The sequence below is a fragment of the Haliotis asinina genome, chromosome 2 (genome assembly GCF_037392515.1).
Source record: "Haliotis asinina isolate JCU_RB_2024 chromosome 2, JCU_Hal_asi_v2, whole genome shotgun sequence".
Taxonomy (NCBI): domain Eukaryota; kingdom Metazoa; phylum Mollusca; class Gastropoda; order Lepetellida; family Haliotidae; genus Haliotis; species Haliotis asinina.
Window position 1 is genome coordinate 30,097,517 of NC_090281.1, and position 23,961 is coordinate 30,121,477.

The window sequence follows — 23,961 nt, forward strand, 5'->3', positions numbered from 1 at the left end:
ACTTTTCAACATTACGAATTTGTTTTGCAATACACCAGTTCATGTGTAAAAAGTACCTTTAATCAAAATGAATATCTTTTCAAAATATACTTTAGAACAGTTGACTGATGTAAGTGGCACCATTTAAAACTAGTGAGTATAACTTTTGATGGGAAGTATATATTTATCATAATGGAATAACCATACGCTTGCTTAATCAAAGACGATTTCTCAAATTGTCTTAATTTGCAGATTATTTTCCAGCAAATGAAGCAACACCAGTTTGTCAACTAACAGTTTAATAACCATAAACAGTCCCCATGAATCTCAAAGCGGGAATAAAATGACGCCATTTTACCAGTTCTGCCCATAAATATTTCATTGCGCTAGGCGTATATCCATGTGCAGTGATAACAGACTTGCTTTGAATCCAATCTTGCCATTGTTTCGGTTCAAGGCCAAATCCGCTCGAGCTCACGTGCGAAGCTTTTGCTATATGTGCACACAGCCCTGTAACGTATACATCCTCGAGGTGAATCGGTGGTGCATGACGAGCAATCTCGAACAGATCCACTACCAAATCTCCCGAGATCACGTATGCTGGCCCATGTGCAAAACGTGGAAACTGCATAAATGGATATTGTTCAAAGGAGAGATACCACTTGTTCGTTGAGTTCCTTAGAGGCGCATCTGCAATGTCAGTGAACCCTAATATGAATCGGGACTCTCTATCCAGGAGATTCAATTTTGAAAGCAAATTGTCTGTTTCAACAAACACATCGTCGTCAACTTTCATTACATACCGAGCCAACGGACAGAACTGCTTGTACCATTGTAGCATTGCCACAGTCTTAAGCGTCAGATTTTTGTACGAGTCGATAAAATTTCCTTGAACAATATCAGCGTGTGTTTTTTGTTCCTCGGCAAGCTGGTGGTCTGCAGGAGATGCGTCCAATCCGAAGAGAAATACCAGCTTCAAATTCGCCTGCATTTTGAATCGTGAACCCCACGTCTGTCGTATTGCTGTTCGTTCCACCAAATTAGTGGGTTTAGACGGGACAATGGCAAGCACGTAAACGGATTGGGCTGATTTACACACATCAGAATTCACAAGGAATTTGAAGTCGTCCATGACGACACCGGAGGTAACATACTCTTTCAGTCTATCGTCAGTGAGATCAAGTCCTAAGTTAACATATGTCGTATCCGACTGAGTGCAGGGTTGAGTCGTCTTTTGGTGTTCTCTATCACTATGGTAACCGGAGTGTCTGTATATCGTGTAACTCCATCCTCGTTTTAGTCGGTTGTAGAACAAGCAGACGACACAGATGATCACCATCACCGCCATTATCTTCAGATTTCGTCTTTTTACCTTGCAGTTCCGTAGACACAGACACATCTGAAATTACAGCAAAAGGAAAATATAATCTATGATGGTCAACTAGCTCAAGTTGAGACCTAGCAATTTGTGTTGACAGATGTGAAGTTTAGGGCTTCGTCAACTGCAAGACTGGTATTACCAACTGCAAGACAGATGTTCATTGCCGTGACATTTCTTGAATATTGCTCAAAGTTAAATAAGACTATACTACGTGGGAGCACTTTGAACAACGAACCTTCATGCCGATCCACAGCATCAAAGTATAAGGTGCTCAACATGTACCCTTGGTAAAACTAAACACGGTCTTTTTCTGTGACAAGCGTTATTTTTAACCGCAAGGTCACCTACCTGAGAGGATGCTATATGATTCGTATCCGTCGAAAAGGTTGAACACGTTCTCGTCAGATTCGCGCCTGTTTTAGAGCACTCACACTTTTTTTTAGCTCAACACGTACACAAATTTGTATGAAGCCTACTCATTTACTTTCATGACCGGAACAGGTCATACAGTTCCAAAATTCATCCACTGTACATTTCAAACATATTTTCGTATCAAACATGTATTCACTTTAAACAATTATTCATTCGGCATTTCAAACATTTCTATGTTACACATTTCATTCATTCATTCATTCATTCATTGTACTTTTCAATCATTGAATCATCACCCATATCAAACACTTCAAGCATTCATTCTTTGTACATTTCAAATATTTGATTATATCACATTTCAAACATTTATTACACACCTCAAGCATTCATTCATGATACATTTCAAACATTTATTACACACATCAAACATTCACAGATTTACCTATTTCAAACATATATTTACTACACACTTTCAAGCATTCATTCTCGATAGATATCAAGCATTATTCATTACACACTTGAAACTTAATACATTTCAAACATTTATTTATCATACACATGAAATATTTATGTATTACACATTTCACAAAATCATTCATAATACATCCCAAACATTTGTCTGTTACCTCAAACATACATTCATGATACATTTCAAACATTTATTTGTTACACACTTGAAACATTCATTACATATTTCAAACATTTATCTTTTACACACTTCAAGCCTTCATTCAGCATACATTTCAAGCAAATATTTATAACACTTCAAGCATTATTCATTATACATTTGAATGTCCACTTACTTGGTACAAATAATTTATAATATTAGGTGTCATTATTACTGTACATGCTACTCCATCAAAATCATATTCACCCCTGGCCATAAAATATGGACGGTCCCGAATGGCTACAACTGTCGTAAAGTACGACCAGGGTTGATATTTACCCGAGTGTTAAGTCCGTCTGAACAGGGGCACCCTGCCGTGCGTGCTGATGAAATGAGGTCGGGAGTAAACTAAAACTTGTGACCTGGCTGATCATAGGTGGGCGCAGTCATACAGCGACGGTTTGATATGCCTAAAATAGTGCTGGCTTTCTCAAAAAACAACATTCACTATGGCGCTGTAGCAAGTAGCATACATACTCACTTTCACTGTTTCTGGCACCATGACGTCGATCATAAAAAACCCGGAGTCATTACGTTTGGATATTGACGAACAGTTTGAAGTGACACTGTGTCAAATATCTGCAAGATAAAACATCAAGAAACGGTAAACTGTCGGTCAAGAGAAAATACTGTTATCAAAGTCCATCCACCTAATTCTTGTCAAGTGGAGCGTTGGGAAAGCGTAGTGGTTGAAGCGTTCGCTCGTCACGTCACCTGGGTTCGATTCTCCATATTGGTACAAGATGTGAAACCCATTATTGATGTCCACAGCCGTGATATTGCTGCAAGATTGTCAAATGCGGCACAAAACCAAGCTCACTCTGTTGTGCATTATTCATGCAGACGAATAACACCGTTGCCACGAGTTTACAATACATTCATCATTCAGTGAACCAGGGAAAATAGAAGACTGTTTGAGTGTACCTGCGTGAACGGACCGGTTTCGACGACATTGCTTACCTCATGGCTCAGGGCCAATCGTGATTAATATAGTCTATCTGCTGGTGGAAACATTGCTGATCCTAATCTCGAAATATGCTGTCGGTAGTCGAGAACAGAAATGATTACTGTTGCCCTTTCGAAAAGACGACCAAACCAGTTGTCAACGACTACGCTGTATGGGTGTGTCAGTGAACCACATACCTACAGTTTACGAGGGTGCAGGTCGATTGTGTCGGTTAGGGACACGGGGGCTACGAGATGAAGTTTAAGACACCACACGGCCACACTGTAGGGGCTGTCCGATGCGCCGAGGAAAGTATGTTAGGCCTGAATTGTAGCTCCGGTCGAGCTGACATTTAAAATAAACATTTCGTTCCGTGTCAAAATTAGTCAGTTGGGGTTTATTTTTTTTTCTTGGTTCATTAGCACTTATGCATTAAGACCCTCAAGCGTCTTTGTTCGCGGCAGGTATGGAGGATTACCTGCAGAATATGCACGTTTTTGAAGGTGTAAAATATACATGATGGACCAAACAAAGTTTTTGATGGACCCTTACTGAGCACATTGACTCTGGATATGCGCAACGAACACTGCTTATCTAATTCATCCGCGATGTAAGTTGGTCTGACAACCGTTCGAAGATTTTGATTCAGTGTGATGAAATTTTGAATTCAATGTTCATTTATCTGAACATAAAGGTTTGAAGATTCTGTAAGGGGAAAATATGTGTAGACGTGCCATGGCTGGATTTGCACTCGCAGCATGTGTGGTTAAATACACAAAGTAAACAAACTGGTGAAAGGTTTGTACTTGTGCCCCGTAGTCGATCAAATAGGCGTAAGAACGCAAACGTTCATTCAGTAGGAATTACTATGTATACAATCATTTATCACACGATTGTTTACAGTTCGCCACCAAATACCTTGAATATTGCTTAGTGTGGCATGAAGCATCAACGGGCCCACATCAACCAACCAACCAGCCAGCCATTATGCCATCAGACCTTATACTATGGATGAATGATTGGTGGGGAGTTGGAAAGGCTTGCGGTTAAACCCTTCGCTCGTCACGCTGAAGACCCGTGTTTGATGTACACCACATTGGTACAATGAGTGAAACCCATTTCTGGTGTCACCCTACGGGATATTACTGGACCATGGTTAAGGGCGGCGTAAAGCCATAATCACTCACTCCAAAACGTTGAGACCTTATCGCAGTGACTCTCAGTGGAGGCACCGGAGATTGGTTTGCCTTTGTGAAACTGGTCCCGTTACACAAATAAAGCTTAAGGCTCCGAACACCGTAAATCAGTGACAAATAGGGGAACGGTGGGCGAGCTGACGCGCCAGGATCAGCGAGATTGAGGTGTATAGATGAAGCCCACCTGTGACCGGGTGTAAAAACTTTGGAGTTAACTTTATGTGTAGTCTCTTTCAGGGTTGTCTCACCGCCTTGTGTACAGTACACAACCCTGACCCCGAATCCGTTGTCATTTTATCAGATGGTGGCTACATGAATGCATGCAAAACACCAAATTGCGGGTACAGCAACGTGCAATAAACTTGGGCAAAGTATTGTGACTATGCGTCCCGTCCACCCAGCTGTGAATGGGTACCTCGTAAGGATTGGAAAACATCAACTCGGTGCTGCTAGTGTCTGCAAGATTTGTAGTGAGTTTGGTTTTTCGCCGCTTTTAGTAATATTTCAGCGATATCACGGCGGGGGACACCAGAAAATGGGCCTCACACATTGTACCCATGTGTGGAATCGAACCCGGGTCTTCGGCGTGACGAGCGAACGCTTTAACCACTAGGGTACCCCACCGCCCCGCAAAATCTGTATGATCCCCAGGGAGTTAGGATTGATAATACGATATGCCGTTCAGACTGACATCTAATGATCAACTGGAAAATACTATGTACAAGTTGCGTGGGTACGTATGTATGAATATCCCAAAATAGACTAAATTATGGGAAACACGACTGTCAAACCAAAAATGTTCCAGAAATTTTACTGTAGCCTGCAAGAGTAATCTCAAATAGAAAATCGGCTACATAAGGCCTTTTCCTACAAGTTATCAATCAAACATAATTACTTCCAGTCTCATTTGTGAATGCACCGCAGATAATAGCACTTCGCCATATCATAAAATTTACAACACATTTTCTTACCTACTCTAAAAAGCACACTCACTGCTGCTTGGGTGACCTGTATTATCCAGTCACACTACTCGGAATTAATAGTTATGCGCCAAGCAACAGGATATATGACGTCATTACCTCGGTCGATGTTGAGCCACAGGGACGCCATTGGATAATCGGCTTAACAATTCGGGTTCCAGGACCTGATAACAACAAAAGCCATTGAATTTTCACCAGGCTTATCGTAAAGCTGGAATACCTCTCAAATTACTGAGGTTCCTCGGTACAATGGAATTTGTTCATTAGATACATTGTTGAATTAACAATATTCCACGGAAAATTGTGAATAGGCTAATTAATTATTTCTCTGTTTGTACTATGTGCCCAGTAAGTTAATTATAAACTACTTATTGCCTCAAGGAGTAGAGAAATATAAGCTTTCAATTAGCGTTGACATGTGCCCTATTTAACAAAAACTTAAATCCATTGTTCCGGAATGCAATGAGAAAATACAAAGATGTATGACCAAATCTTGGAAGGGCACTTAGATAAAAGTGGAATGCATACGAAAAGCAAGATTTCTGGATGTCAGCTTCTTTAATGTGAATAACACGTACCGCGTTATCAGATGAGGAAGGAGCAAGCATATACTCCCAAATGTCGTGGTATTCACAATAAAGAAGGTGACATCCATATCTTGCTTTTCTTATCAGATATGACGTGTATGCTGTGCAGATTGTTCAAGTCACTGCTTTCACGCGATTTTTCGACTTCCTGTGCGCATGCGCAGAGCGTGCAAAAAATCCACCGGCCCAGTTCCGGCTTAGTTGGTTTCCTTTCTTGAAACATTTCTTAAAACAACAAGTTCAGTCAGACGTAGAACAAAAGGAGGATTAGTTGTGGCATTCCAGTTTTAGGGATGTCAGTCTCGTGAGTCCGGTCTCGTGTTGAACTGAAGCATCACATGGTGGTGCTGTATGTCCCAGAAAGATGGAAAATTGGAAGATGCCCTCGACCCAGAGAAACGCCGTCGAGAGAAGGACGCAAAAAGGCAATCCAGTTTGCTGATGCTGTAGCCCATTTATTGTAAATCGATAATGCAACTTTAACTGAATGATGAATGGTTTGATAAATAAAGTTTGTTACCCAAGCGTTGCTATGTTTAAGAGTGCTGCTATGTCTGCATTTGTCATACGTTATTAACAAGTATATAAAAAATAAAATTTAGGTTCAATAAATTCAGCTTAGTTTTTGGATTGTCTCTTCACTTACGGAAACTGAAAGCCGAACTTTTTCCCTGATAAAGTCTCTGCAGGGGTGCCTCATTTTAGTCCCATGTGTGAGAGTATTTCTTGGGTGATGGTGATAAACCATGATGAGCTCACCGCCCCCATGCCATGCAGTTGACTAAGTCCTCCAACATCTGGAAAACCGACACCCCATTTGAAATAGTAAGACCCATTATTTAGAAACATTGTAACAATATAGGTATTGTACGCGTGTGTAGTACAGGCCGATGTCAAAAGACCTTTGGACAAAAAGCTCTACTAAGACACTACGTAATGTTTCATGCATATATTCGAGGCTATCTTAAACTATTATTATATTATGTGCCAGGTGTGAGTAGACGTGCTTTCATGAGCTCCTACCAATATGACAACAATGTGATATAAACACCTTACAAAGGTAATTTCGACAAAAAATATTTATGTGGGATTAAAAGAGAACCGCAACTCAACATAATCTGGTGAAAATACAGGTTGGATGGTGTAAATTCAGAGAAATGTGAATGGATCTGTGAAAGTGGCAGTACACATCTCAATAAACCCCATATTCAATATGAGGATGTGTGCGAATGGATTTATTCAATACATGTGGGTGAACCTCCTTCATTGACAAAATATTTGTGTGGGATCAAACGTAAAGTGTTTCTGAACATAATTTGGTGAAAATAAATGTTGGATTGCCAAAATTCAGAGAATTGTCAATGAATTTTTGAAAGAGACTGTACACATTTCAGTGGACTCCATATTCAATATGAGTAGTGTCTGAAAGGATTGGTTCAATAAATGAAAGTAAATCTCCCACACTGAATTAAAAGATATAACCCAGGAAACAGCATGCTCTATTTATAAATTGACATTCGTTACTTTTTATTTAACAACCTGGACGTATAAACAGATGACTGATGCAACCGCCAACTCAAAACGTGGGCGCAGTTCCCCTATTTCTCTGCAAGCGGATATATTTCATTCTCCATTTCTAAGAGAACATGGTCTTTATCATACAGTTGTGTTTTCCCCTTGAAGAACCATAATTAATATAAATTTAGGTACCGTCCCTCAAATCATTAAAGCCTTCAACCAACCTACAGGGAAAAGTAGTTGTCCTGGAGTGATTATACCTCAAACTAACCTGGCACTTGACAATAAGCGTAATTCTATGTTTGAAGTGTTACATGAGAAAAAAGAGAAGATTGCCTCGCTAGAAGAGCAAGTTAGTGATTTGGTAGGAAAACTAAAGGCAAAAGACTTACACTTAGATGATATCTACCAATTTCGTGTATTTGGAATAATTGAGGAGACACAGATGAAATTGTGATTGAGATAGCTGGTAAGATTGGGGTGAAACTTCACTTGCAAGACATCGAGATCTAAAAGTCACAGGACCGAGAATCCTGCCAATCATACAGGGGGAAGATCTAGACCAGTACTTGTGAAATTCATTTTGTAATATCGACGAAAGATGGAACTAGAGGAAACCTGAACAAACTGAAGAGAAGTGAGCGTCAGTCGAAAATCTTCATTAACGACGACCTCACGAAAGAGAAAGGTTTGGCAGTTAGCACCCTCAGAAAAAATGTGATCCCCTCTCCCCACCGTCTTATATTTTCACAAACTGGACAATCTTTTTGAACCAAAATAGAGAATAAAACACAATGACACAGGAACGTCTGCACAACGTTCTGCTTCTGCATGTCCACAAATCCATTGCTGATTGCTGATGAACTATCTCTAGTGGATGTTACCCGGGAGTCATTTTCTTTCAATGACAGAAGACTTAACTACTCTGGACTGTTCTCATAAGAGCCGATCATTCCGCGAGATGCACTAGCTTGTAGAAACAGTCGGCCTAGTTAAAACAAACACGAAACCAGAATAACGTAATGGCATTTGCTAATTGCTATTAAATAAAGTTTCAAGTGAACACGTCTGTCCTTTTATATATTTCCTTCCCAATCTAGGGTTTGCAGTTGTTTCTTACGTTATTGTTGTGGGGATGTCCTGGACCTATTATACCAAACGATAGATCAAATTTGAATATAGTTCATATAAACGTGCGTATAAAACTTAAGGGATACAATTGACACTATCAATATTGAACTTAAAGATTATGACATCATCTGCATAACAGAAACATGGCTACATCCTTTAAGTTATATTTTAGACAATGATGTTATGATACCTGGATTACATAAACCTTTCAGACAAAATAGACTTACTCGAGTAGAGGGGATAGCAGCTAATGTACGGGAAAACATGTACGTTAAAGGTATGGAAGATCTCTCAATAACGGGCATAGAATCAGGTAAAAGTTACTTGTAGAAATCATCATATCTTGATTGTTACTTTCTACCGTGCTGATAAGAATAATCGCTGCTGGGATGTCATTCATGTGTCAGCTGGGAACATGTAGAAATGGTAATTGCGAGGGATTTTAATACTGATTATCTTAGTAATAAAAACAGCATTTAGATGAACTTGTGGCCTCAGACAGATTATGAAAATACCTACACGAATTACCGAATATTCTCGGACACTGATAAATCCGATATTTGTTTCTAATTTTGTAAGTCTAAGATAATCTTGATCCTGAGTGTAGTAACCACCGTATAGCCTTTCTTGGCATGAAGCACCCCAAGCCTGGCAATCTTACCTTTAGAAGAAAGATACATAATTATTCACAACTAGACACTGAAAGGCTAATTTTATATCTCCGATACTTTAATTGGGATTCAACACCGTTTCCTTCCTTGTCCCATGAAATTGTAATGTATGAAGATCCTAAATCTATTGCTAATATGGTTAACGATTTTTTCGTTGCCCAGTGTATGGCTGAAGATCAAGGAGGTTCCTTCCCATCCCTATGTAGTAAATCATTTGACCGTTAAGCAAACATTAAATTAACCCAGAGATGTAGAGGATATACTTCTTTCTCTAGACGGTCGCAAAGCGACGGGCCCTGGTGTTATTGGTAATAAATTTCTTAGGGTTACTGCCAAAGTACTGTCTTACCCCTTCACTTTAATATGAAAGTCTTTAGATTTAACAAATTTTCTCAGATCATAGAAACGTGCTTCCGTTATCCCCATTCATAAGAAAGAATGTGTTAATGAATGTAGCAATTATAGACCAGTGTCTCTCACATGTTGTTTATCGAAAGTCTTTGCAAAATGTGTTCACAGATATGTTTGTAATTTTTTTTTACGAAGACAATGGTATTATACATAAATTACAGTCTGTTTTTATTTCTAGTGATTCAATAACGTATCAGATACTAGATGTGTATAACTTCGTTTCAAGTGCGATAGATATTGGTAAAGAAGTATGAGCTGTCTATTGTGACATAAGCAAGGCCTTTGATAAAGTGGGGCTAAAGTGTGGTTTCCGAGCACAAATATTTAGGCCTCTGGTTTGAAAAAGAAGCATATTGGACTGCACGGATAAATTCTCCATTTGATAAAGTTTCACCAACGAAAATGTTTGGTTTTTTTTGAGTTACAAATAACGATCATCAAGAAAAAACATCATTTGTTATGTATAAATCCTTCATTCTGCCATTATTTGATTATTGTAGTTGTATGTGGGATAATTGTACAATTGGCCAGGCATCAGTGCGTGAAAAATTACAACTTGATGCATATGTTGGGTGACAAGCGGAACACGTCATAATAAATAATATTCAAAATCTGATCTTTTAACTCTAGTAGAAAGAAGGCGCATTCAGAAAATTGACTCTATTCCATAAGATGATACATTACATTGCCCCAGATTACTTTAACAATCTCGTGCCAGAATCTGTCGCTGTTGCAAATCCATATAATTTAAAGAACTCTTCAAATCTGCAAAAATCCCAACAAGAACGACTTCATATGCTCGATCATTCTAACCCAGTACCATTGAACTTTGGGATTCTTTACCCGAAGAACGCAGACTTTAAACAGTCACCAAGTGAATTCAAGAACAAAATTATACCATAACGCAATGTTTCGCTTAGTTGCGATATCAATATTGGAAACAGGTTCTGTCAAATAATCCCCTGTATACACCCTGTTAGAATTCAGTGATTTAAATGTCCATAATGTAACTAGATTAGTATATCCGGTTTATATTATATATATATTATTTATATTAGGTTATATTTGTAACCCATCCTGTACTTGTGGTGCTGACTTCGAGGATACCCTTCATTATATTTTAGAATGTGCAGATTGCGATGCCATAAGAAACAATAACTATTCATTTTATTTCAAACATGGATATAGCATAAATGACGCTTTATATGGTAAGTTAGAATTATCAGTTCACGAGGATTTAATGAGAAAGTAAGATTATTTATGAATAACAACTTCTTTATTACATAAAGAACACATTTCTTTATGTTATCCATAAAGAATCTTACTTTCAAATTACTCATCAACTTCTAATAATGCCAATCAAACAAAAGATCTGTCTTCTGAACAATGTGTCAGAAATATATATGTTTAAAACATACTAATAATAGGCAACCGGGCCTGTTGAAGATTCCACCTGGTTAGAGAGGCAAACAAATGTATATTCCTATGTTCATCATTTCGATGAAATACGAACGTAAGCAAGCAAAGCTGTAGTGGGTCAAAGTCAACAGCCCCGTGGGAAAATATCCTTTGGTAAAAAGCCCCTTTAATCAAAAGTCCAAAGATCAAAAGCCCCTCGAAAAACTGACCAAAAGCTCCTCACTTTAAATATCAACGCGAAAATAAGATTAAAGACAAGAAATCATGAATAACATTCACTTTATTGCTTGGTAACATCGGTGGCTGTAAATACTATATAAATTATTATGTAAGTGGCAGGTATTTTAGAGAATAAAAAATATATGTCATCAAACCCATTTCCTGCTTGAGAAAGCCTGAGGTTGGCTGAGAGAAATGTGTGTTTGCACAATACATCGATCCCAGTGTAACAGGTATGAAGTGTTTGTTTTCCATTATCCCCATTTCCCCCTGGGAAAGCCTGAGTTTGGCCTTGAGAAATGTCTGTTAGTCAATATTATTATGAAACAAGTGTAATACACGAATCAAGGGGCTTTTGACAGTGGTGCTAAACTTAGCTAGGGGCTATTGTCCAGAGGCTCTTTTGGGCCTCCATACCAAGGCGACCTGTGGGACCTAAATGTTGCATATTCGTGATAAATGTATGCAGTGCGTGTTTCTGCATGCATAAGTGCGTGTATATATTCTTGGGTTGATCCTCCCATAAGAACGCATTTTTTACCCTTTTTGTTTCTTTATCCAGATATGCATTGGTTATGGTCTAATTTATCTTCCTTTGTTTCATCTTTTCTTTGTTTTCAATCTGTGAAATAAAATCATGTTACACTCTGTCATTTTACCTATATCCACATCAAATTACAGCAAACGCCCTTAAACGTATTAGTTACGTTAGTTAGTTAGTTAGTTAGTTAGTGTGTGTGTGTGAGTGTGTGTGTGAGTGTGTGTGTGTGTGTGAGTGTGTGTGTGTGTGTGTGTGTGTGTGTGTGTGTGTGTGTGTGTGTGTGTGTGTGTGTGTGTGTGTGTGTGTGTGTGTGTGTGTGTGTGTGTGTGTGTGTGTGTGTGTGTGTCTACCTACCTGCATTTACTCACCTATTGGAAGCCACTGCCCAACCTGTTATTACTATAATATATATGATGTTTGATTATGACTGATAATGACACAACAAAGACGGGCACTGTATTCCTTTCCTGTAAAAACAATATTCAAAATTTGCATTACGATTTACTAAATTCATACACAGTTCTAAGTTCTTGTGTCTCGGCAATCCTCACGTATCTGTTATTGCCTCCAGTATTATTCTCTAGTGTGGCAACATTCATCCTAATCCAGGGCCGATTTATTTCAGAGACTGTAAAATGATACAGTTGAACGTGCGCAGTTTGAGAGACAAAATTGACTTACCTGACGCAGACGTTCGATCCTAGGACGTTACACACTAGAACCGTGGTTGCACACAGACATCTGCAGTGCTGATATATCAGCACCTGGATACCATCTACCATTCTGGGAGGAGAGTTAAACTCATGGTGTCACTGTCGCGATTTATGTCGAAAGCAACTTACATGCCATGTATTCGAACAACCCAGACACTCGCGGGCTTGGGGTGGTGTGGGTACAGACAAATTGCAAACCCCTTTCTTACCTAATCGGATCTGTCTATCGAACAGATAAGAGGACGGGGTACTGGGGTCTGACTGTGGAATTTGTCGGTAAGGTCGTCAACCTCAACATGCACACTATCGTTGTCGGTGACTTTAATATAAACGTCCTTCGGGAAAATTGAACAAACTACACAACCGCAATTTGATGTGTGACCTCAAACAGTTATCAGAACAAGCTAGTATTGAACCACATTCAACCACCTTGATAGATGTCATTTTATTTCGAATATTAAAATAATAATATAGTCGGGTTTTTTTTACTATATCTGCGGTGACCATTGTCCGATATTTGTGACCGACAAAGACCCATTTCCCGATCATGATAAACTGTAAGATGAAACTTTATGACTATTCGTTAGCCGATACTGTAAGTGTGAGCAGGAATGTCGGTGATATCGATGGTGATATTTTATTTTCTTCCAATAATATAGATAAGATTGCAACCGATTTAACATCCGTAATAACGAAAACCCGCGATCAACATATACCAAGTAAGACCGTCACTGGTAGACCTACAGATTCGCTTTGGGTGACGAGTAAAATAGCTTCTTTGATTTCGAAACGTAGTCGTTCACATGAAAAGAAATGTAATGATCCAACGATGTTGGGCTAGGTTTAAGTTCAGATCAGCAAAAAATAAAGTTACTTCCACTATCAGTGCTGCTAAACAATTATTCGTTCTGAAATTGAAGATTCTGTTAATACCTCGCTCAGTACCAACATGAAGTGGCGACTGACTAAAGCATTCATAAAATCACGCAACAATGCCAATTAGTTTCGAACCATTGCTCTTCAAAGATACCTTATAATGACACGGAAGAAAATGTTTTAAACAATTACTGCACCGCTCAGTCGTAGATGTTGTAGATACAAATCGAGATTTGCCCTATACCGAAGGTTTCTTCTGAGTCAGTATCAACTAACATCTCTCTAGTTTAATGTCACTGGACACGTCAAAAGCGACCGGTCCGGATGGGATAGTTAAGTACTTAGATATGCCACAAACAGTCTAGCATCCATACCTGCGAAATTATTCAGTTTATCGCTTATTTCTCTGTTCATGGAAAGAAACATCCGCAAAAACCTATGCATAAGAAACATTGCGGACATGAATATTCAAACTACCGTCTTGTCACATGCAAATGGTGTTTATCGAACGTCTATGAGAAATGTGTGTTTAAATATGTATTCAGCTTCCTAAGAGATATCGACTTATTGACAAACGTTCAATCGGGACTCATGTCAGGAGATTCCACAATTAACCTGTTTGTACAATTAATTAACTTGTTTGTACAATTTCATGGTCAAAACTCTGACGAAGGAAAAGAAGTTTGGGCAGTGTTTTGCGAGTGATAAGTCTTTGATGTTGTTTAGCATAGAGGAATTATTTATAAGCTGAAAATTTATGGTATCCAAGGCAAACCGTTAAACTGGTTTGAAAGTTATATAGAAAACAGAGTAAAACGGGTAGCATTTATCGGGTGTACATTAGACAAGAACACTGTACTGGCTGCAGTACCTCAGGGCTCTGTTCTTGGACCACTTCTTTTTCGGATATACACCAACGATGCTGTAGGTGATATTGACAGTAACATTCGTCTTTTTCCGGATGGCACGTCATTAAGTGTTCTCATAGACGATCCATCAGTTGCTGGTACTTGTCAACAATGACCTAAATAACCTTTCACAATGGGCTCGGAAGTGGTAGGTTACATTTCACCCAAATAAAACCGAAACTATTCAGATATCACAAAAAGCGTATCTGTCACAAAAACTGAATCTACTCATGGACGGAACAATCATAAAAGAAGTCAAAAGTCGTAAACATTTAGGATTAGCACTCAAAAGTGACTGTATATGGAATGATCACACATATTGTAAAGTTCGACATAAGATCAGTTGTCTGAGGAATGTAAATTACCGATTATCACATAAAACGTTGGATATTATGAATAAGTCCTATATATCACCAATGTTACACCATTCTTCCCATTTTTGGAATAACTGCTTGCCTGAGAAGTCGCGTGCATTAGAAAACTTACATTTTTATGCCCTGAAAACTATATGTAGTGCCGTTCGTGGCACAAGCCATAACAAACTTTACCACGAAACCACTTTTCAGTCCTTGCAAGATAGAAGGTACTGCCAAAAGCTAACCTCTTTCCTTGAGATGTATAATAACCGATTTCCAAAATATCCTTGTAACCCGATCTCTAACTCCGTCTCTGGAACTACAAGTTATAATGTAAAAAATAACTCTGAAATACAGAGAATTTCGATCTCTTCATTATATATGATTTGGAGAGGAGTTGATTCTTCCCGAACTCTCTGAAACCTCAAACTGCCGACAAAATTTTACTGATGTTTTATCTGATCGGGGAGGACAGCGCCAGGACGTACTCATCAGGTAATCTCCAACAGTCGTGTCTTAATTACACACTTCCATTGGACTGTATCGTCTCAAGTGACATTCTTTTGGTAACGGAAACTCCCAGGTTTACCTTCCTAAATAAGGTCAACTTTCCTAAACCCAACAATGGTAACACATTTGACCTCTTGTTTGTGCCTTACATGTAAGAGGAAAAGAACACTGTTTTAACTGAACTCACTCCAGTATATTTCACCGGTACCCCAGTAGCTTGGCCCTTTTCTATCATATGAATACAAGAACATTCACTTACTACAACGCACATGCACCTTTCTCTCCTAAGTCTTTTACGTGTTTATATACTAGAAGCAAAGAGTATGTGAACTTAATAAATTTGATAATCACATATAAACCTACTGGTGGCGAGGTCATGTATGCTCTAAGGTAAATGCAACTGTTGGTGTGCGTAATGGGCACTTTAAACGACATGTTAGAACATGCAGTGCAGCAACTGATTCAATATTTGTTGACTTTATGTGAAATGAAACATTGCCCCAAAATAGCGAAAAACAAGAGTGGTGAAATACGCCAGCATCATGTTTGATTCAGACACCCAAACACAACAGCCTAGTGCATGTGGACGGCAGACTTCCAACGTAGCGTCTGACAATATCTCCTTGTAGAGACCACAGACGATATTGAAGTATAGACTACCTTTACAGCAACATAAAGTACTGGTCAATTACACTGTATCAAGCTACTCTACGATTGTGATGTGCTTCTTCTTGCAGCGCTGTTGGACTGTATTCATTACATGCCATTGGGGTGCCTCAAGTCACATAATTAAACCCTGTGTTTAATATCAGTTCAAATGGGATGTAGTTCTTATGGGAGTAAGCATTTGTACAGGTGGTACCGATGGGACAGGATGTTTCGCGAACACCTTGCATCCTTATCGGTTTCTGTTCTTCTTTTACAGTATTCCAGTTTTATGACATTCTCTTCAGAAAGAGGTTACTTCTGTCATAATTTATATTCTTACGAACCTCTGTTCAAATACAGCCCTTTCAAGTTGCGAGTCTTCAGGATTCGTGATTGGTTGCAATCAGATTAGGTTGTGCAATCAGCGACTTTTTCAGAAGTTTCAGAAGTGATCATTTGCAAGGCCTCGGTATTTTCCGTACGCTTCGGGAAAACTAGAGCCTCTTCCACTGTGCGATGCGCAAGCGTATCTTCCAGAAAGAACTCAGGCATATAATGACGGATTAATAGCGTCGCCATCGCCTCTCGTTGACAACAGATAAGGTAGTTATTAAATATCTTATGTGTCATATCAGCACAAGTCCCTAACAGCGGAGGGATATCTGTGTCCCCATATTTGCTAGCATTAATCAAGTTGGATCAAAGTCGATGTAAAGGGTGTTCTGAATGGATAAAAAGAAGAGACAATACGTGTTGCGATTTTTGGCCCCAAGGTGGTTTTACGAGAACCGGGGGAAAACGGCCGTATAGGAAGAGAGGTTCGTAGGAAGATATGACAATTAGCCAAGTAACTCACTTACCGAGCGGTATTTTGTTACTGCAGCATGACGAGCGGACGCTTTTTTACCACTGCACTACCCCGCCGCTCGTTAATTTATGGGTAGGATTGTTGTTGTTAGCTTTTCAGATGAACACCTCACTTTGGGGTACATGAATGAGTCGGGTGTTACTCCGCTTTTGACAATCTTGCAACAATATCACGAAATCGAGTTTACACATTGTACTTATGTATGGAATCGAACCCGGGCCTTCGGCGTGACGAGTCAACGATGTAACCACAAGGCTACCCCACCGCCCTTCTTTACTTTGGGATACGCGAGGCACAATACCGTGTTCTTTCGGTTAACATACAATGGAAATGCCGTGGATATAAAAGTCATATATATATGATCTGTGAGAATGTATATTATCACGAACAGACAGGATTTACGGAATCCGCGACTCCCATATTTACAGGAAATTGATAAAATACGCTCACACAAATCGATTTGCAGCAAAGCAAGATGTATAACTGTTTGCGCTAATCATCTATTTATTGCATTTATTTGTTGACATTCTTCACGTGTAATGGTAGCTTTGAGCAGGTTTTATCAATGGCATGGCAGTCGATCGAAACAGGCCTTTGTCGTTTGGAGCAAGCCGACATCAGAATAAAGTCAAGTAAACAATTTCTGTATTCATCAGAATAATCGATCGTACGTTTCAGCAGGGAGCCTATATAGAGATGGGAGGGGAAACTCCTCGAAAAACCGCTGAACGTATGTCTCGCTTTGTCACGTGACCAGTGGAGACAATATGGCGGCAGCTCGGTTCATTTTCAACAGCTGATTACATTCGCTGAGTGTTGTGACAACTCGGATCCTACACGTAGAACATAAGTCACCTGTTCTGTTACTTCAGTTCTAGTCACATATTTGTAATTAGTGTCAGTATAAGAAAATATGTTTGTAGTAAAGTTTCAAGTCGGCATCTTGTAACTCTCTGGCTTCAATTATCGGTACACAGCGAAGATAGACTGAGTTTCGTCAATAAAAGCTTCTTTCACACATTCCTTTATGTTTTAGCAGGAAATTATACCTTTAGTTGAAAGGTATCTGCAAGCAATAGTGATAGTTTTGTGACTTAAAAACATGTTGGGGTTTAATTGGGGTGTGTGAAAAATGTGTCAGATCGCCGATCTGATCTGATGCGCCATTGAAATACTACACGCCGTTGTTTGAAGTGTGTCTAGATATTGCTCAACACCGTCTTTCACATACACCTTTAATTTTAATGAGGGGAATTTACCATCAGGCGAAAGGTGTTTGCTGGTAATAGTGATAGTTTCATAATCTAAAATAAATTGTTAGGACGTACTTGAGGTGTGTGAAATATGTGCCATCTCGCCGACCTGATCCGATCCGCCATTGAAATATTGCACGGCGTTGTTTGAGTGCTTTTGTTTCAGCTTCAAAAACTTCATTCACATACACCTTTAATTTCCATTAGGGGAACATACCATCTAGTGAAAGGTGTTTGGAAGTAATAGTGCTAATTTTATAATTTAAAAAAAATCGGTAGGGTGTTTTTGAGGTGTTGAAAAATGTGCCATCTCGCGGATCTGTTCTGATCCGCCATTGAAATAGTATAACTTTGAGTGTTTCTAGTTACTGCTCCAAAACCTCTTTCACATGCACCTTAAATATTTATGAGGGGAATATACAATGACAAGGTGTTTGCAGGTAATATTTATAATTTGATAATCTAAACATATTGTTAGGAATAATTTGAGGTGTGTGAAAAACGTGTCATCTCGCTGATCTGTTCTGATCCGCCTTTGAAATACTACACAGCATTTTTTGAGTGTTTCTAGTTATGGCTCAAAAAACTTCTTTCACACACACCTTTAATTTCTGTTAGGGAAAAAAGTTCCATCTGGTGAGAGGTGTTTGGAAGTAATAGTGATGATTTTATGAATTAAAAAAATAATTGGTAGGGTGTATACATTCACAAGTATTTCATGTGTGTGAAAAATATGACATATGGTTGATCTGATCTGATCACTCATTACTACAAACCAATGTTTGAATGTGTTTAGTCGTCCTAAAATTCATTTCTTTCAAATACACCTCTAAGTATTGAGGGGAATATTCTATCTGGTGAAAGTGTGAGGTATGACATATCTGATCTGTTCTAATCTGCCATGGATGCCTTTGATGCTTGAATGTTTCAGTTCTGAAACTATAGTTGATATTTGACAAAACTGCAAAGGACTTTTTAAGGCTTTGTGATGGTTTTAAACTTTCTGTTTTTTTAGGGGGGAGTGACTGTGTCAGTTGACATTCTGTCAGTATCCATGCAATTGCGCACATGCAGGAAGACATCTGGTCATCTTCATTAACTGCCCTCTTAAAAAAAATAATTTCGACTTTGCCACGACCGTCCATTTGTCCATTATAGACTGAGTGTCTGTAAGAATGAGAGTGACTGAATCTACAACTCATTAACATGTGCTTAACTTTCCAAACTGTATTCCTGAAGGAAAAAGAAATAAAAATGTGTTCCTCCCTCGTCACATTTTTTCTATCAAAAATTAAAAATCAAAGTCTTACTCGTCACTTTTGAAAAGAATGTGCCGGAGAAACATATTTTTAAGCAGCCTAAGCATTCCACACAAACAGAAAACCACTGAAACATAATGAGACATTTTAATTGTGTAACAGATCATTTCAAATACATATATCAACATAATAACCTTCAGTTTGCCATTTGGCCATCAGGGCTTGCTGCCACTTGCAGTCTTTAAAGTCTGCATACCCATTTTGTTGAAATCAAACCAATAAAAACAAAATAGTCTTCATTGTAGAGAGTTTCACAGTCCCTACAAAATCCATTAGTGAAGTGTATGGAGCACAGAGAAGTTTACATTAGTTATAGACTGCTGACATTCCTATGCAGCACTGAATATATCATACTATGAAGTGAAACTGGAAGTTATCCTAACATGAGGGATCAAGGATAATTCCTGAACATTAATACAAATTATGGGCAAGATGCTAGTTGAAAAGAAATGAGATCTAATTGACAGAAGACCACAAGGGCCTGCAGATAACTGAAACTGTTGGCCTGATACATTAACAACCGACGCTGGGCCTCTGGGCTGGAGATCGTTTCGAACGCTGTATCAAAATTGTCACATAAACAGAGAGTCTTTGAACAAGGTAATGTGTAAACACATTCTCAAGTCCTCTCATTAATCCACACATGCATCATTCGGCGACAGGAAGTGTAACCAGCTTGTTGTGACAACATTCAGGGGAGCCTACTCCAATTTACCGAGTATTACTCCGGGAGATGCCGATAGTTTCCGACAGTAAACTGGTTGAAATACTGTTAGGCGCAGCCGATTTGCGCTGAGAACAAACCAAGTCGACGTGTGCAGTGGAGCATGACGAGGCACACGTTAATTAGTACAAATGGTAAGGAAAGCAAGCGAGTGACCAATCCCTGTTATAGAGTATCCCTGGTTTCAGTATGACAATCGTTCGTGCAGACAGACAGAGTTTATTCACAATTTAAGGCCTCATGGCCCAGAGTACATCACACTAGCGATTATACGGTAATACGGTGTGGCTAAACAGTAAGATCATCTAGATATCTTATATCTGTTTGAAATGATAGCTACATTTTTTATCAGTCATAAATCGCTGCATGCTAATCTAATAACTTACAGAATTTCATCCATATGAGATTATTGATATAACAGGAAGGTAATGTATATTTTCTAAATAAAACATAGGTGAGTCATAACATGGACACATAAGAGTAATGTGATATTCATCTTGAAAATCTCATGTAGACAACAACATGTGCAGGTTGTATCATTTATGTTATCATTGCCATGCTGCTTGTACTTCTGGACTTTGAGATTATGAGACTGACATCTTAATTTAGCAAACAGCCTCATAATGTCTTAGGTAAGAGATCTGGAACTATATATGATTCAGTTTCAAAAACAGTTCTAATGGATTTATAAAAGGAAAGATAATGTGACTGTTTAGACTACAATACCAGCTTTGCACATTTATTTCAATACAGGGCTTTTTAAAAGTGGACATAGATAGGAAAATATCGCCAAACTCTTGATTTATCCCCACATATGAAAAACCTGTTGTGAATAACAGTGTTCGTACATGGGAAACACAATTCTGGCTACCATCTTCATCATGCTGCTTTAACATTTGATAGCATGTCCCAGGATAACGCTTTAACATTTGCTAGCATGTCCCAGGATAACGCTTTAACATTTGATGGCATGTTCCAGGATAACGTTTTAACATTTGCTAGCATGCTCAAGGATAACGCTTTAATAATTGATGGCATGTCCCAGGATAACGCTTTAACATTTTATAGCATGCTGCAGGATATCGTGAAGGATGTAAACGGATTAGCCGACAGCAATACCTTATACAACGGCAACAGTATCTAGCACACAGGTTGTATGTAGCAGTATCACCTAAAACAGTTTTGATTGAAGATGTCTTACTGATTGATACACATTTCTTGATGAAGTTATTTTGAACCTTTTCTTTTGAATCTCTGAAACAGCACCCCACGTGTCACTGCCAAATAAGGCTATAGGAGCTGTTTTAGTATGAAAACTATTCATGATAGTTATATAGCCAATACTTGGATAGTTACGCAGCAAACTATAACTCGGGACGTTGTTCTTGTAAAGCTTTTGTTCACAATATTAGACCGTATTGAACGAAATGAGAAAATGGCTCTCAAGCATATAGTATGTTGTATTTCCTTTCCCACAAGGTACCATTTTTCTTATCTTCTTAAGCACCGTCCATTTCTACAAAAATAACATTTGATTTCTCAAGAATAATTTCAAAACCCATATCATACAAAACTGCCCTGATATATCTAACTTTCTCTGTAAGTAAATTAGCGTGTCTGCTACCAGGAGTACATTTATTTACAAAAATCCCATTACTGTTCCTTTCATTACGTTTTTCTTAACAGGATGATCTATAAAAAGGATAAACAAAAGCGGGCTGAGCATACGGCCCTGCCTAACTCCAGTGGAAGTGTCGAACGACTGTGTTCTGCATCGACCTGATCGAATGCAGGACAAGACTTTATAGATCTTACCATAGACGCCGTTTTACCAGAGAAGATGTAACATTTTCATGCTGTTGATACAAGCAAAAGCTTTTTAGACACGAAATGGGAGATTTAATTGTGTTCAAAACGTTTTGCAGTCTTTATCTGCCACAGCAGTGTTAAGAAGCTCGCAAGTGTTAGAATGGGATAAATCTCTCTTAACTCTACATAACTTACGGAATAGTATCTTAGCTTCAAGATAATTATCAATATTTTCCAGGCATTCGTAACTGCGTAGTTTAGCTAACATCTCATATTTGGTGTGAGTGTATTACATTCAAAATCAAACTAAGACGGTTGTGAATCAATCTGTGACTCAATATTTCAACTTTTCCTGAGCTGTGAGCCTACAATACAATATTTTACAGATTATTTCAGTGGCTCTATTGACATTTGCTGTCTCAATGAAAGGAATGAAGCGAGACTCCAACGTACCAAATATAATTTACACCTTTCCATGAAAACTTTATGAATATTACTTGGGGTGTTGAAATGTAAAAAAAATTGTAAGATTTCTTTCAATTTCTGAGAGTTCCATAGTTATCGTTATTGAGATCATATCATATGTACAACTTGAAATAGGTATATGATCTGACTTGGTCCAAGGATGAACGTTCATGTCAAGAATTTGAGAAAACAATGTAGAAAAGACAATAAAATAATCCATTACACTGGTACCGTGTTTGTGTACAAAGGTCATTGCTCCAGCACTGCGACCATTCACAATATGAACACCCTATAGTTTACACAGGGTTAATAATCAGAAACCATATTTATTTAGCTTGTTATCAGACGTGGTTCTTTGGTGTCAGACGTTATCAATTTCGCACAGACACCCTAGGTTTTTAAAGATCAATATCCTTATCATCTTCCATAGGGATATCATCATTTGATGCAGTTCTAGCATTAGAAACTCCCAAAATCAATATTATAAATCCAAACTCTGATACTATAGAGGCTAAGAATATCTATACCACCTGAGTCGTTGTGACAATAATAACGACTGCCTTCTAGAGGGATATATACCCCTATCATCAATACAGGTTTCTTAGTGAAATTCAGCTGTAGGACAGGCGGTTTTCAAGTTTTGGTTTTATCCTGGTAAGCAAATGCAAAACGGTTGAGTATATACAGTGATGCGACAGCTGAAAACAGACCAATGGTGGATTTTCTAGAAGCTCTAGTAGCAGAACAAACCTATTTATATAAAGCAAACCTTAGTGAAATCACTTTGCATGGTTTCAACGAGACAAAATATGTCAAACCTGTTTAGAAAGGATAGAAAGGATCGACATCAGTCCCTGGCGTTCCAGGCGCACGTTTCCATGAGATGTCATCTTTGCTAAGTCTATGGCTCGTGCTGAAGGGCATCATCGGTATGCGTTCATGGGTTACTATAAAAAAAAGTATGATGTTGCTGAAATTGGAGTATCCTGACCCATCGTCACAAACACACACAGAGGCAAGCTAATCGCTTACTAAAGTCTAGGGCACACATCGTACTCACCAAAATACACTACTGCATCGGGTATCGTCGCATATTTTTCGCTGACTTCAGATTGTATGTTTTTGTTTGTCCATAGTGTTGTCTCCCACCATGATATTGCGGGAATATTGCATTACACTAAACTCAGTCACTGAAACCTGGTTTAGCAATGCGAGCGAACGCTTTGTCATCTAACGTCAGCCACCCTTATATCGTCACCGACGTGTATTGATCCTCTTCTACGCAAGCCTCATGGCTTCATTAACGTAAGTGTCCCGTCAGTCAAATGCAGTGGGTTGTCGTTTCATCCAGCTGCTGATTGCATACATTCCACGTGATACTGAATTGTTGTGGAATTCTTCAATATTCCCCGGACAATAGAATGGGACATCGATATCATTGACAATGCATCAGTATTGGACTGTATATGGCTCAACGTGGAAGGAATCAATAAG

General features: G+C 38.7%; 1 protein-coding gene across 3 annotated transcripts; it reads right to left on the bottom strand.

Moving 5' to 3' along the window:
- Positions 1–267: 267 nt before the first annotated feature.
- On the bottom strand, positions 268–23,627 carry LOC137273565 (beta-1,3-galactosyltransferase 5-like). 3 transcript variants are annotated; one of them, XM_067806307.1, is made up of 5 exons: positions 23,528–23,627; positions 23,286–23,414; positions 5,621–5,685; positions 2,881–2,978; positions 268–1,378 (listed from the first exon to the last, which is right to left on the bottom strand). In XM_067806307.1, exons 4-5 carry the CDS (start codon positions 2,911–2,913, stop codon positions 278–280), a joined length of 1,134 nt encoding a protein of 377 aa, XP_067662408.1. In that variant the 5' UTR covers positions 2,914–2,978; positions 5,621–5,685; positions 23,286–23,414; positions 23,528–23,627; the 3' UTR covers positions 268–277. The 3 variants fall into 3 exon arrangements, with proteins under 3 accessions (XP_067662408.1, XP_067662409.1, XP_067662407.1); XM_067806308.1 differs by lacking the exon at positions 5,621–5,685; XM_067806306.1 differs by lacking the exons at positions 23,286–23,414; positions 23,528–23,627 and adding an exon at positions 6,755–6,826.
- Positions 23,628–23,961: the final 334 nt, after the last annotated feature.

Coding starts and splice junctions, on each gene's coding strand:
- LOC137273565 (XM_067806308.1), bottom strand. CDS start 2,913: ATGATCGACGTCATGGTGCCAGAAACAGTGAAA. Junction 1,379..2,880: donor TGGTGCCAGAAACAGTGAAA/GTGAGTATGTAT, acceptor CTGTAATTTCAG/ATGTGTCTGTGTCTACGGAA.